At 40.4% G+C, this 15,244-nt stretch overlaps 1 protein-coding gene across 1 annotated transcript in view; it reads left to right on the plus strand.

Moving 5' to 3' along the window:
- The window catches only part of RXFP2 (relaxin family peptide receptor 2), a 99,248-nt gene extending 85,143 nt beyond the window's left edge, over positions 1 to 14,105 (plus strand). Inside the window, exons 19-20 of the mRNA XM_050766012.1 lie at positions 2,160 to 2,378; positions 13,308 to 14,105. Of these exons, the coding sequence (XP_050621969.1) occupies positions 2,160 to 2,378; positions 13,308 to 13,567 (479 nt within the window). The 3' untranslated portion in view covers positions 13,568 to 14,105. The remainder of the gene's footprint in view (positions 1 to 2,159; positions 2,379 to 13,307) is intronic.
- The last annotated feature ends 1,139 nt before the right edge of the window (positions 14,106 to 15,244 follow it).

Genomic DNA, 15,244 nt, shown 5'->3' on the forward strand with positions numbered 1-15,244 from the left:
GCCAGGAAACAGAGTAAGATGAAGGGCTGAAGAAACTCATTTTGGTGGAGCATACCATGCGGGCATGGAGCTCGGCCCAAAGGGGTTAAGTATCTGGGATATATTCCAGATAGATAAAGAGATAGTCACAAACACACACACACATACACACACACACACACACAAAATCATCATCATCAATTTGTATATGAGAGGAAGAGTCCTAGAGCTCTAAAGTACAATTTTTTTTTTCTGTTTGAAGAATATAAGAATATATAATTTTTAATTAATTTTTTATTTGAAAATAGTTTTCATTTTAGGAAAGGTGCAGGGATAGTACAATTTTCCACATATGCCCCATCAGGTTTCCCCTATTGTTAACATATTTCTTATATTACTATCGTGCATTCAGAGCATACACTCTTTTTTTTTTTTTTGAGACACTCTCACCCTGTCTCCCAGGCTGGAGTGCAGTGGTGCCATCTCGGCTCACTGCAACCTCCGTCTCCTGGGTTCAAGCAATGCTCTCGCCTCAGACTCCCAAGTAGCTGGGATTACAGGTGCCCACCACTATGCCCAGCTAATTTTTGTATTTTTAGTGGAGTCCAAGTTTCACCATGTTGGCCAGGCTGGTCTCAAACTCCTGACCTTAAGCAATCCGCCCACCTTGGCTTCCCAAAGTGCTGGGATTATAGGTGTGAGCCACCACGCCCAGCCTAGAACATACAGTTTTGATCCTTTCTGTAAGTCTGCTATCAGAATTTAGGGCAGGGGAGCATCTTCTAAGAGAGTGATTATTTTTTACGCTTAACAAAATTTTTTGAAAAGAGGACTAAGACAAACCAGTTTTATAAAATTTTACCGTATGGCTTTATACTGCGATTTCATTGAATATGAAATGATTTGGATAAAAATAACAGATCACCTTGAATTTAAAGTATTTTTACTCTAGACTTCACCAATCTTACATATAGTCTAGGTTCAGATTCATATTTTTTAACAACTTTGAAAATATATGCAAGTCTTATGTTCACTGTGAGAAATGAGATGATCACTCAGGATTTCAGCGACAGCAAGAATAAAGCAAACCCGAGTCACTAAGAAGTCAGAATGAAAGGGAACAGTGATGTTGGGTGGGAATCTTGTGCATACATTTGGGCTCAAAAGAGTAATTCACATAGCTGAATTTTAAACTTTTTTCTTATTGTTTATTATAAAATTAGTCTAAAGTTTCTGAACCACAGTAGTTTAAATTACTGTAAGAAACATGAAGAAAAATAAACAAAAATACATTTTTGTTCTACGTATTATTCTTAAGACCAAAAACATTAGGAATAATGTTTCTCAGACAATTATATTCATGATAAATTCCAAGGTTATTTTATTCATTTTTAAAAATTATTTTTATTCTCTTATTATTCATGTTTATAGGATAATAAAGTGGGGTTGTTTTGATTTTTTGAGACGTGCGTAAGATTACATCAATCCCTTAAGGTTTGAATTTGCAGAGAGCTAAAAACAAAAATAGCTTCTCTTCATGCTTTAAGAGAGCTAGAGTTTACTTCATGATACGCCTAGATCTGAATTTTAGAAGTCTGTAATTCCTCATAAGGGTTTATGTATTTGAAATCTCTTTTTCATCTGGCCAACCCAATGTCTTTGTTTTTATTTCCTTGAACCTGGGTTTTACCTAATACCACAGGGCTTATATAAAAGAAGGCTTCCCAGCAGGGCCTGTGGAAGAGGCACTGTATTTAACATCTAAGTACAGGTTAAGCATTTGTAACTGAAAATCCAAACTTTGAAATGCTCTAAAATATGGAACTTTTTGAGTGTCAACATGATGCCACAAGTGGAAAAATTCAACACCTGAAGCTTTTGCTTTCTGATGGTTCAAAGTATACAAACTTTGTTTCATGCACAAAATTATTTAAAATATTGTACAAAATTACTTTCAGACTATGTATATAAGATGTATATGAAACATAAATAAATTTTGTGTTTAGACTCGGGAACCATTTCCAAGATACATCATTATGAATGTGCAAATATTCCAAAATCCAAAATCCAAAACATTTCTGCTTTCAAACATTTTTGATAAGGGATACTCAACCTGTACCACAGTAATTTTACTGTTGACTTTTATGCCTGAGATGTTAAAAGTGTGCTTTTCCCAACAGGTGTGAACTTGCTGGCTTTTCTCATCATTGTGTTTTCCTATATTACTATGTTCTGTTCCATTCAAAAAACCGCCTTGCAGACCACAGAAGTAAGGAATCATTTTGGAAGAGAGGTGGCTGTTGCAAATCGTTTCTTTTTCATAGTGTTCTCTGATGCCATCTGCTGGATTCCTGTATTTGTAATTAAAATCCTTTCCCTCTTCCGGGTGGAAATACCAGGTCAGTCTCTTCTATCATTCCCAAGTATAATACATAGTGCCTTCTTACGTCCTTCTTTTGACAAGCCCAGAGTCTAGGACACATAGTTAATTATCCATAAAAACTTTTAATTTCAATACAAAGAGTTATTTCCCTCCATGTTTTATAATCAGTATTATAAAATAGAAACTGAGTAGTGGTGCAGTTCAACTAGGAATAATAAAAAGCAGGAGCTACAGAGAAAATAAGTCTGAATATCTTGCTTCCACCCAAGCAAGACATTGGTTCTTCACTAGGAGTATGCATAAAAAAATAAAAATATACATGCCCAGGTTCCACCTGGGACTGTTTTGTCTCTAGAAGCTAAGACCTATAGATGGATGTTATGTAAAAATTCCCCTGTAATTCTGATGCACACACATCTGGCTAGAACCACCATTCTATTCCATGGTCCTAGCCATAAAATGTCATGCTGGGCTCTGTGGAGCATGAGATATTTCCTGAAAGAGTCTCTTCCAAAAGACCAAGTTCCCTGAACACACCCCTACTTCAACCAGAGAAAATCACCTTTCCTTAGCAGAATTTCATCTGAATCCCCTTCTGGGATCTAGAGATCACAGCTATTTAGGGACCACCATCCAGGGCTTTAACCTAACTCTCAGTAAAGTACCTTGGAATCATCATCAACCTACTGTTCCAGCCTATAGCAGAGCTACTTGGGAGTTGATCCAAGACAGTAATTGTGTCTTATACATCTTGACTCCTCAGTGCCAAGCAGGATGTCTGATATTTTGATAGCCCTTATGAAAGAGTGATGAATGCACAGATGATAAACAGCTGTAACAACCTATGTCCCTCCTGTGCAGTCAGTTGTGAGGCTGTGTCAAATGTTTTGCTGCAAAATACCACACAACATTCACAACATCCTCTTAACCTATCAGTTCTGTCTCCACAAGGCACAGATGTTCCTCAGGCCGTGTAGGATATGAAAGTGAAAATTATGAAGGAGATCAGGTCAGGGCTGAATACTTGGAAACCTTTGCTGGGTGGTGAGACAAGAAGCCGTAAGAGGGCTTTGTGGGAGGTCATGTGGGGACAGCCAGTTGCATGTGAAGAACAGAGTTAATTAAATATAATAGTCAACAGTTGTTCACTTGATGAGCAGCCTCCAATCTATTACTGCTACCTGCACATCTCAATTTTACACCCTAACCTTTCAAATTCAGCAGGACAAAAGTGTCTGTTGGTCTCCATTGCTCATAGAATAAAGTCCAAGTGCTGGGGTGAGCATTATAATACTTCTTACCTCCCACCCCACCCTCATACACTGTGATCCAGGCCCACTGGAATGACTGGGCTTTGTTTTTTTGTTTGTTTGTTTTTGTTTTTTTATTATGATGATGTCATTTTATTGAGCACTTATTTTATTTATTTATTTTTTTAATTATACTTTAAGTTCTAGGGTACATGTGCACAATGTGCAGGTTTGTTATATATGTATACATGGGCCATGTTGGTGTGCTGCACCCGTTAACTCGTCATTTACATTAGGTATATGTCCTAATGCTATCCCTCCCTCCCCCCAACAATAGGACCCGGTGTGTGATGATCCCCTTCTTCTGTCCAAGTGATGTCATTGTTCAATTCCCACCTATGAGTGAGAACATGCGGTATTTGGTTTTCTGTTCTTGCGATAGTTTGCTGAGAATGATGGTTTCCAGCTGCATTCATGTCCCTACAAAGGACATGAACTCATCCTTTTTTATGGCTGCATAGTGTTCCATGGTGTATATGTGCCACATTTTCTTCATCCAGTCTGTCACTGATGGACATTTGGGTTGATTCCAAGTCTTTGCTATTGTGAATAGTACCTCAATAAACATACGTGTGCATGTGTCTTTATAGCAGCATGACTTATAATCCTTTGGGTATATCCCCAGTAATGGGATGGCTGGGTTGAATGGTATTTCTAGTTCTAGATCCTTGAGGAATCACCACACTGTTTTCCACAATGGTTGAACTAGTTTACAGTCCCACCAACAGTGTAAAAGTGTTCCTATTTCTCCACATCCTCTCCAGCACCTGTTGTTTCCTGATTTTTTAATGATTGCCATTCTAACTGGTGTGAGGTGGTATCTCATTGTGGTTTTGATTTGCATTTCTCTGATGGCGAGTGATGATGAGCATTTTTTCATGTGTCTGTTGGCTGTATGAATGTCTTCTTTTGAGAGGTGTCTGTTCATATCCTTTGCCCACTTTTTGATGGGGTTGTTTGTTTATTTCTTGTAAATTTGATTGAGTTATTTATAGGTTCTGGATATTAGCCCTTTGTCAGATGAGTAGATTGCAAAAATTTTCTCCCATTCTGTAGGTTGCCTGTTCACTCTAATGGTAGTTTCTTTCGCTGTGCAGAAGCTCTTTAGTTTAATTAGATCCCATTTGTCAATTTTGGCTTTTGTTGCTGTTGCTTTTAGTGTTTTAGACATGAAGTCCTTGCCCATGCTTATGTCCTGAATGGTATTACCTAGGTTTTCTTCTAGGGTTTTTATGCTTTTAGGTCTAACATTTAAGTCTCTAATCCATCTTGAATTAATTTTCATATAAGGAGTAAAGAAAGGATCCAGTTTCAGCTTTCCACTTATGGCTAGCCAATTTTCCCAGCACCATTTATTAAATAGGGAATCCTTTCCCCATTTCTTGTTTTTGTCAGGTTTGTCAAAGATCAGATGGCTGTAGATGTGTGGTATTATTTCTGAGGACTCTGTTCTGTTCCATTGGTCTATATCTCTGTTTTGGTACCAGTACCATGCTGTTTTGGTTACTGTAGCCTTGTGGTATAGCTTTGTTCTTTTGGCTTAGGATTGTCTTGGCAATGCGGGGTCTTTTATGGTTCCATATGAACTTTAAGCAGTTTTTTCCAATTCTGTGAAGAAAGTCATTGGTAGCTTAATGGGGATGGCATTGAATCTATAAATTACCTTGGGCAGTATGGCCATTTTCACAATGTTGATTCTTCCTATCCATGAGCATAGTATGTTCTTCCATTTGTTTGTGTCCTCTTTTATTTCACTGAGCAGTGGTTTGTAGTTCTCCTTGAAGAGGTCCTTTACATCCCTTGTAAGTTGGACTCCTAGGTATTTTATTCTCTTCGAAGCAATTGTGAATGGGAGTTCATCCATGATTTGGCTCTCTGTTTGTCTGTTACTGGTGTATAAGAATGCTTGTGATTTTTGCACATTGATTTTGTATTCTGAGACTTTGCTGAAGTTGCTTATCAACTTAAGGAGATTTGGGGCTGAGACGATGGGGTTTTCTAAATATACAATCATGTTATCTGCAAACAGGGACAATTTGACTTCTTCTTTTCCTAACTGAATACCCTTTATTTCTTTCTCTTGCCTGATGGCCCTAGCCAGAACTTCCAACACTATGTTGAATAGGAGTGGTGAGAGAGGGCATCCCTGTCTTGTGCCAGTTTTCAAAGGGAATTTTTCCAGTTTTTGTCCATTCAGTATGATATTGGCTGTGGGTTTGTCATAGATAGCTCTTATTATTTTGAGATATGTTCCATCAATACCGAATTTATTGAGAGTTTTTAGCATGAAGGGCTGTTGAATTTTGTCAAAGGCCTTTTCTGGATCTATTGAGATAATCATGTGGTTTTTGTCTTTGGTTCTATTTATATGCTGGATTACGTTTATTGATTTGCATATGTTGAACCAGCCTTGCATCCCAGGGATGAAGCCCACTTGATCATGGTGGATAAGCTTTCTGATGTGCTGCTGGATTCAGTTTGCCAGTATTTTATTGAGGATTTTTGCATCGATGTTTATCAGGGATACTGGTCTAAAATTCTCTTTTTTTGTTGTATCTCTGTCAGGCTTTGGTATCAGGAGGATGTTGGCCTCGTGAAATGAGTTAGGGAGGATTCCCTCTTTTTCTATTGATTGGAATAGTTTCAGAAGGAATGGTACCAACTCCTCCTTGTACCTCTGGTAGAATTCGGCTGTGAATCCATCTGGTCCTGGACTTTTTTTGGTTGGTAGGCTATTAATTATTGCCTCAATTTCAGAGCCTGCTATTGGTCTATTCAGGGATTCAACTTCTTCCTGGTTTAGTCTTGGGAGATGTAAGTGTCCAGGAAATTATCCATTTCTTCTAGGTTTTCTAGTTTATTTGCGTGGAGGTGTTTATAGTGTTCTCTGATGGTACTTTGTATTTCTGTGGGGTTGGTGGTGATATCCCCTTTATCATTTTTTATTGCGTCTGTTTGATTCTTCTCTCTTTTCTTCCTTAGTAGTCTTGCTAGCGGTCTATCAATTATGTTGATCTTTTCAAAAAATCAGCTCCTGGATTCATTGATTTTTGGAGGGTTTTTTTGTGTCTCTATCTCCTTCAGTTCTGCTCTGATGTTAGTTATTTCTTGCCTTCTGCTAGCTTTTGAATGTGTTTGCTCCTGCTTCTCTAGTTCTTTTTCATTGTGATGTTAGGGTATCAATTTTAGATCTTTCCTGCTTTCTCTTGTGGGCATTTAGTGCTATAAATTTCCCTCTACACATTGCTTTAAATGTGTCCCAGAGATTCTGGTATGTTGTATCTTTGTTCTCATTGGTTTCAAAGAACATCTTTATTTCTGCCTTCATTTCGTTATGTACCCAGTAGTCATTCAGTAGCAGGTTGCTCAGTTTCCATGTAGTTGAGCGGTTTTGATTGAGTTTCTTAGTCCTGAGTTCTAGCTTGATTGCACTGTCGTCTGAGAGACAGTTTGTTAAGATTTCTGTTCTTTTACGTTTGCTGATGAGTGCTTTACTTCCAACTATGTGGTCAATTTTGGAATAAGTGTAATGTGGTGCTGAGAAGAATATATATTCTGTTGATTTGGGGTGGAGAGTTCTGTAGATGTCTATTAGGTCCGCTTGGTGCAGAGATGAGTTCAATTCCTGGATATCCTTGTTAATTTTCTGTCTCGTTGATCTGTCTAATGTTGACAGTGGGGTGTTAAAGTCTCCCATTATTATTGTATGGGAATCTAAGTCTCTTTGTAAGTCTCTCAGGACTTGCTTTATGAATCTGGGTGCGCCTGTATTGGGTGCATATATATTTAGGATAGTTAGCTCTTCCTGATGAATTGATCCCTTTACCATTATGTAATGGCCTTCTTTGTCTCTTTTGATCTTGGATGGTTTAAAGTCTGTTTTATCGGAAACTAGGATTGCAACCCCTGCTTTTTTTTGTTCTCCATTTGCTTGGTAAATCTTCCTCCATCCCTTTATTTTGAGCCTATGTGTGTCTCTGCATGTGAGATGGGTCTCCTGAACACAGCAAACTGATGGGTCTTGACTCTTTATCCAATTTGCCAGTCTGTGTCTTTTAATTGGACCATTTAGTCCATTTACATTTAACGTTAATATTGTTATGTGTGAACTTAATCCTGTCATTATGATATTAGCTGGTTATTTTGCTCACTAGTTAATGCAGTTTCTTCCTAGCATCGATGGACTTTACATTTTGACATGTTTTTGCAATGACTGGTACGTGTTGTTCCTTTCCATGTTTAGTGCTTCCTTCAGGATCTCTTGTAGGGCAGGTCTGGTGGTGACAAAATCTCTAAGCATTTGCTTGTCTGTAAAGGATTTTATTTCTCCTTCACTTATGAAACTTAGTTTGGCTAGATATGAAATTCTGGGTTGAAAATACTTTTCTTTAAGAATGTTGAATATTGGCCCCCACTCTCTTCTGGCTTGTAGAGTTTCTGCCGAGAGATCTGCTGTTAGTCTGATGGGCTTCCCTTTGTGAATAACCTGACCTTTCTCTCTGGCTGCTCTTAACATTTTTCCTTCATTTCGACTTTGGTGAATCTGACAACTATGTGTCTTGGAGTTGCTCTTCTCAAGGAGTATCTTTGTGGCATTCTCTGTATTTCCTGAATTTGAATGTTGGCCTGCCTTACTAGGTTGGGGAAGTTCTCCTGGATGATATCCTGCAGAGTGTTTTCCAACTTGGTTCCATTTTCCCCGTCACTTTCAGGCACACCAATCAGATGTAGATTTGGTCTTTTTACATAATCCCATATTTCTTGGTGGCTTTGTTCATTTCTTTTTACTCTTTTTTCTCTACACTTCTCTTCTCGCTTCATTTCATTCATTTGATCTTCAATCGCTGATACTCTTTCTTCTAGTTGATCGAGTCGGTTATTGAAGCTTGTGCATTTGTCACGTAGTTCTCGTGTTATGGTTTTCACCTCTATCAGTTCTTTTAAGGTCTTCTCTGCATTGATTGTTCTAGTTATCCATTCATCCATTCTTTTTTCAAGGTTTTTAGTTTCTTTGCGCTGGTTACATAGTTCCTCCTTTAGCTCTGAGAAGTTTGATTGACCAAAGCCTTCTTCTCTCAACTCGTCAAAGTCATTCTCTGTCCACCTTTGTTCTGTTGCTGGCGATGAGCTGTGTTCCTTTGGAGGGGGAGATGTGCTCTGATTTTTTGAATTTCCAGCTTTTCTGCACTGCTTTTTCCCCATCTTGGTGGTTTTATCTGCCTTTGGTCTTTGATGATAGTGACGTACTGATGGGGTTTTGGTGTGGGTGTCCTTTCTGTTTGTTAGTTTTCCTTCTAACAGTCAGGACCCTCAGCTGTAGGTCTGTTGGAGTTTGCCTGAGGTCCACTCCAGACCCTGTTTGCCTGGGTATCAGCAGCAGAGGCTGCAGAAGATAGAATATTGCTGAACAGTGAGTGTTGCTGTCTGATTCTTGCTCTGGAAGCTTCATCTCAGGGGTGTACCCCACCGTGTGAGGTGTGAGGTGTCTGTCTGCACCTAGTGGGGGATGTCTCCCATTTAGGCTACTCAGGGGTCAGGGACCCACTTGAGCAGGCAGTCTGTCCGTTTTCAGATCTCAACCTCCGTGCTGGGAGATCCACTGCTCTCTTCAAAGCTGTCAGACAGGGGAATTTACCTCTGCTGAGGTTTCTGCTGCTTTTTGTATAGCTATGCCCTGTCCCCAGAGGAGGAGTCTACAGAGGCAGGCTGGCCTCCTTGAGCTGTGGTGGGCTCCACCCAATTCGAGCTTCCCGGCAGTTTTATTTACCTACTTAAGCCTCAGCAATGGCAGACGCCCCTCCCCTAGCCTCGCTGCCACCTTGCAGTTAGATCTCAGACTGCTGTGCTAGCAATGAGGGAGGTTCCGTGGGCGTGGGACCCTCTGGGCCAGGTGTAGGATATAATCTCCTGGTGTGCCGTTTGCTAAGACCCTTGGTAAAGTGCAGTATTAGGGTGGAGTTACCCAATTTTCCAGGTGTTGTGTGTCTCAATTTCCTTTGGCTAGGAAAAGGAATTCCCTTCCCCCTTGTGCTTCCCAGGTGAGGCAATGCCTCGCCCTGCTTCAGCTCTTGCTGGTCAGGCTGCACCCGCGGACCAGCGCCAACTGTCCGACACACCCCAGTGAGATGAACCCGGTACCTGAGTTGAAAATGCAGAAATCACCCATCTTCTGTGTCGCTCATGCTGGGAGCTGGAGGCTGGAGCTGTTCCTATTCGGCTATCTTGGGCACACCCCCGTGGGCTTTGTTTTCTGTGCTTTTCTGAGAAGACATCAGCCTTTCCTGAAGCTGTTCTCCCAACCTGGATTATACTTTCAGCTTCTAAGATTCTAACCTACTAAACACCACTTCCCATCCTCCAAGGCTCAACCCAAATGCTCCCTCTTCTATGGTACGGTGCCATTTTCTATCTCTCCTCACCCCACTTCCATGCAACCCAGTTGCTTAAACATCCAGGATGGTTTGTTTACACCTTGCTTATTGGCCTCATGTGAACTGCCTCATAGCGACACTGCTTCCAAGTGTGTCCGTTGCTTTCTTTAGATGATAAGCTTGGAGAGGCATGCATGTCTTATTCCTCTGTGCATTTTCCACAGTGTTTTTCACAGTGTTTTCAAGTAAATGCTTAGTCAACTAAAGAAGGTGAGCTGGTCCAAGAGTGATGAATAGAGAGGATCAGTCTCATCAACCACCCCCTCACCACTACTGTCTCCACACCTTCTTAAAAAAAAAAAAAAATGAAGTCTCGCTCTGTTGCCCAGGCTGGAGTGCAGTGGTGTGATCCCAACTGACTGCAACCTCTGCCTCCCTGGTTCAAGTGATCCTCCTGCCTCAGCCTCCTTAGTAGCTGGAATTACAGACGTGCACCACCACACCAGGTTAATTTTTGTATTTTTGGTAGAGATGGGGTTTCATCATGTTGGCCAGGCTGGTCTTGTACTCCTGACCCCAAGTGACCTGCCCCATCTCTTGGCCTCCCAAAGTGCTGGGATTACAAGCGTGAGCCACCATGACTGACCCTGTCTCCACACATTTTGACGTGCTTTCCTGCTTGTAGGGGGATGCAGCCCAGTGTGGTGGAAGAAGGACTCGGCAACAAGCAAGGCAGAGGTTCTGGGTTCCTCTCCTGCCCCTGCCAATGACCTGTTGAGGGATCTCAAGGAGACCATCTCACCTCACCTCAATGAGACTATCTCTAGATGGTCTCTCAAATTCCTGCTAGTTTTAATCTTCTTTGAGGCTTTTTCTCTCTGTATGAGGCCACTAGGGCTGCTATAACAAAGGACTTCCAGTTCTGGAGGCTGGAAGTCCAAGATCAAAGTGTTGGCAGGTTTGATTTCTCTTGAGTCCCTCTCATTGCCTCACAGGAGGCATCCGCTCTGCTGTGTCCTCACATGGCAGCAGGGCTCATCATCCTCAGTGAGTCCATGACACCTCAGATCATGATAAGCTTAGTAAATACCCCCATTGTCTTGTGGAAACATTACTGAGCCACACACCAGTCTTTCTTTACATGTATAGTTCAATAGTCTGAGGTTTGTCTTGAACACCTCAGTGGAACCAGGAAAAATGTCATGATCACAGTTGACAAAGCTTCTTCTTGCTTGCCCAGCTTCCCATGGTATTGTAAGAAATGCTGCCTTCACTGACCTACACCAAGCCTGTCCCCACCCTCCAAGAAGTCTGGCGTTTACTGGTCATGGCATGTCACTGACAGTACCTGGGGTCACCCAAAAGATAGGCCAGAGTTAGCTTATCTCAGAACTCAGCTGCTGCTAATCTTATGAGAAGTCTCATCCCAGCACTTTGGGAGGCCATGGATCATGAGGTCAGGAGATGAAGACCATCCTGGCTAACATGATGAAATCCCGTCTCTACTAAAAATACAAAAAAAATTAGCTGGGCATGGTGGTGGGTGTCTGTAGTCCCAGCTACTCAGGAGGCTGAGACAAGAGAATGGTGTGAACCTGGGAGGCAGAGCTTGCAGTGAGCCGAGATCACACCACTGCACTCCAGCCTGGGTGACAGAGTGAGACTCCATCTCAAAAACAAAAGAAAAGAAAACAAAACAAAACAAAAACAAAAAGAAGTCTCATTCAGAGTGGAACTTAAGTCTACGGCCATACCGCCCTGAACATGCCTGATCTCATTCAGAGTAGAACTCACGTGGCCTATTTGCCTTTACCTAAGTGAAAGCAGGTGTTATCAGGCATTGTTTTTCTACGAGGTTGGGGTGGGATTCATGATCAAAATTCCTGTTGCGGGCACAACAGAAAAAGGCCGCTTATTTTGTTTTTCTTCAATCACTGACTGTTCAGATTGTCTAATTTTTTTAGATTAGGGACAAATAATATAAAAGTTCACTTAATTTAAGACAGGCTAAAACATAATTTTTTTTCATATTCCTTTCAGTTAAAAAATAAGGACAAGGAAGAGAAGATAGGATAGGAAGAGAGGAAGGTAAATATAGAAAAGGAGAGGAAAGAGATCAAAGGAAAAGAAGAAGGAAGTCAGATAAGCAGTCAGAGAAGAAATGGAAAAGGAAGAAAACATAGACAGGAAGAACAGAAAGATACAAGAAACAAGGCAGGGTCAAGAGAAGAACAAAATAACAGTGGCTGAAGGATAAAAAAACATTATGGGATTGAGAAGGAAGAGAGCAGACAAAGGATGATGAGAGAAAGCATCAATGGTCTTACCAGCCAACTCTTCACCTGAATGGGGAGTTCCCTGAAATTGTGAAGATGTGAGAGGAAGTAGCATTATGTGGTAAGGTTTGAGGATCTCAAGTCTTAGTGCCAAAAAAGCACCTCAGCAGAGCTGACTCTGGCCCAGCCCGCTGGATTCAGTGAGCAAGTTATCACCAGCCCCCTTTAACAGAGAGAGCAGATGAAGTTGAGGAAGCATAAGTGATTCGCTCACACTCACCTAGTTAAGTGTCTGACCACAGGATTAGGCCACGGGTAAAGGGAAAGATGCATTTCATGCTAACCAAGCAAATGAAATGATGCCCTCAGGAAGGACACTATCATTCCAAATTTCACCTCAAAAAGAACTTCTTGTGACCTCTTTCCCTGAATATTCTATTAGCATTTGTAGGGTTGCACACAAGAGAATTTCATCAAGTTTAGGGGATGCATTCCACTTCGCTCTTCAAAGCTTTTAATAGGATAACAGGATAACCAGAACACCAGGGCAGGGCAATAAGCTTTCAGAACTGGATGGAGATAAGACCAAGGTCAGATCTGGCTCTTGGACCAGAAGTTTCCTGAACCCCACGCTATTGACTAAAGATTATTTCTTTATTTTTTTATTTTCCTATAAAGGAAGGTGATAAAATAGGAAAAAAATGCACTATACAGCAATTTATGGTTTACAAAATATTTTCACATATTTCGTCTTAATATCACAATGACCTTCACATTATTTACTGAAACTCAGAAAAGTTAAATCATTAAGACCTTGAATTCATAGCTTCTGTGCTCTTCCAACAAAGAGAGTTTCCTTCAGGTGAGAGAAAACTTAAAATGTACTATGTCTCCCTCTCATAAATAGCATTGACTGCAAAGTGTTATTTGTATGTTATGTCTATTTAAAACTTCAACTTTTTTTTTCACACTTTGCTTCCTTTTCCAGACACAATGACTTCCTGGATAGTGATTTTTTTCCTTCCAGTTAACAGTGCTTTGAATCCGATCCTCTATACTCTCACAACCAGCTTTTTTAAGGACAAGTTGAAACAGCTGCTGCACAAACATCGGAGGAAATCAATATTCAAAATTAAAAGAAAAAGTTTATCTACATCCATTGTGTGGATAGATGACTCCTCTTCCCTGAAACTTGGGGTTTTGAACAAAATAACACTTGGAGACAGTATAATGAAACCAGTTTCCTAGCAATCATTTTGGATCACTGGACTTTCAGTGGACTACCTAAAACAGGGGACAGCTTTTGGAAGATGATATCTGCAATGCTTTTCATCTTTACCAACGGCAAGCCTTTCTGCACAGAGAGCACAGCAAAATGGCTCCTGTCACTGCATTCCAGTGGCAGCTGTACTATCTACCAATCGTGCTGAGGACAGCACCAAAGGTTCCTCTCCTCACCCGAAATGCCTGAAAAGCACATGTGAATTTGTATATAATGGGTTGAGGTGCCGCTGATCTCTAGCTAACCATCACAACCCACCAACAAATGACCACAGGTTGGCACTGTGTGGTCTTTCATATCAGGTTGCACTGTCTATGAAATAGAAACACTCACAACATCTGATTCCAGCGTGGCCTTAATAACAGAAGTCTAACATCTGTTTCCTTGCTTTTTCAATATCAAATAAAACCGTCAGCATCCTGCTGGATTGACAGCAAAGGATTTCCAAAACATTCATCTACCCGAAGTCCTCCTCTGTGAAGGCCGGTGGAGTAGGCACTTTGAAAACAGAACTTCAGATCAGGTTACCATGTCTAATCTATGACCAGAGAGTCACACTGATGAAGCCTAATAACATTCACCTTTTGGATTTTATTTAATGTCAGAAGAGATGAATTCTTAAGACATTTTTCTTAAGGTTGCCCAGGGCACAAAGCAAAATTGGACACCTTCACTGCCAAAAACTACACTTTAATATTCTTAAAGTATAATTTATTTAGAGCAGTATCCCTATTGCTGGCAAGTTCTGCTTTCATAAAATATGCAGATAAGAAGTGTTAAAGGGGATTCAAGAATTGTGGTTTTATTTGGGACTGTCTGCATACTCATATTGGTTTTGTTCTCATTGTTTTTAACAAAAAAGCAACTAAGTTTGGGGTTGTTTTTTGAAAACGAAACTGAAAAAAATTATATGTGAAAATGAGAATCGGGTAAATAAAATTACGTTTTACATTTGTCCATCTATTATTTTAAACTTAACAAAGACCATGGATGGGGTTTATTGACTGTTAAGCATGTTTCTCCTGATAAAGAATATAGCCAGGAAACACAGTGTTTCAGTTCACAAGACATATCCTACATTTTTCTTTCTCTTCCCCTTTTGCCACAGTATGAGGCAGTTACTTAATTTCTTCACTGTTCACTTCATTCTGAGTTCCTTTAATGAGATAAAATGTAAGCAGCTAAGACCAGCACAACACCTCCTATTACATATTAAATGGACACCCTTTATCCAGTAGCATCCGGAAGAGAAAGAAATGCAGAGTTCATGGGTCCCAGCCATTCTGGTAATTTACTTGTTCCTACTTACTATTGACTAAAATCATAACCTGAGTTCCTTCATTTTGATCAAGTAAGATATTTCTCATGTATAATAAACTATTTTCATTAGGATTCTAGAAATAATGTTCCCACTCATTGACTATGCTGCCCTTTCCCTTATGGCTTTAAAGTTTTCTCCATCTTGTCTCCTCAGTATGATGAATTGCGTCCTCACTTGTTTTCCAGGCTTGCTGACATTTTATTAAATGTCTTTGCCAGTCCTTGATCATCTTACGATTTATTTCCTAATACATTTTCTAACACCAGGAGCATAAATAAGGGGTAGACCCTGAGCCTAGAGTATTGTAATTTTAGCACCAATA

Source organism: Macaca thibetana, chromosome 17 (assembly GCF_024542745.1).
Source record: "Macaca thibetana thibetana isolate TM-01 chromosome 17, ASM2454274v1, whole genome shotgun sequence".
In the NCBI taxonomy this organism is placed as follows: domain Eukaryota; kingdom Metazoa; phylum Chordata; class Mammalia; order Primates; family Cercopithecidae; genus Macaca; species Macaca thibetana.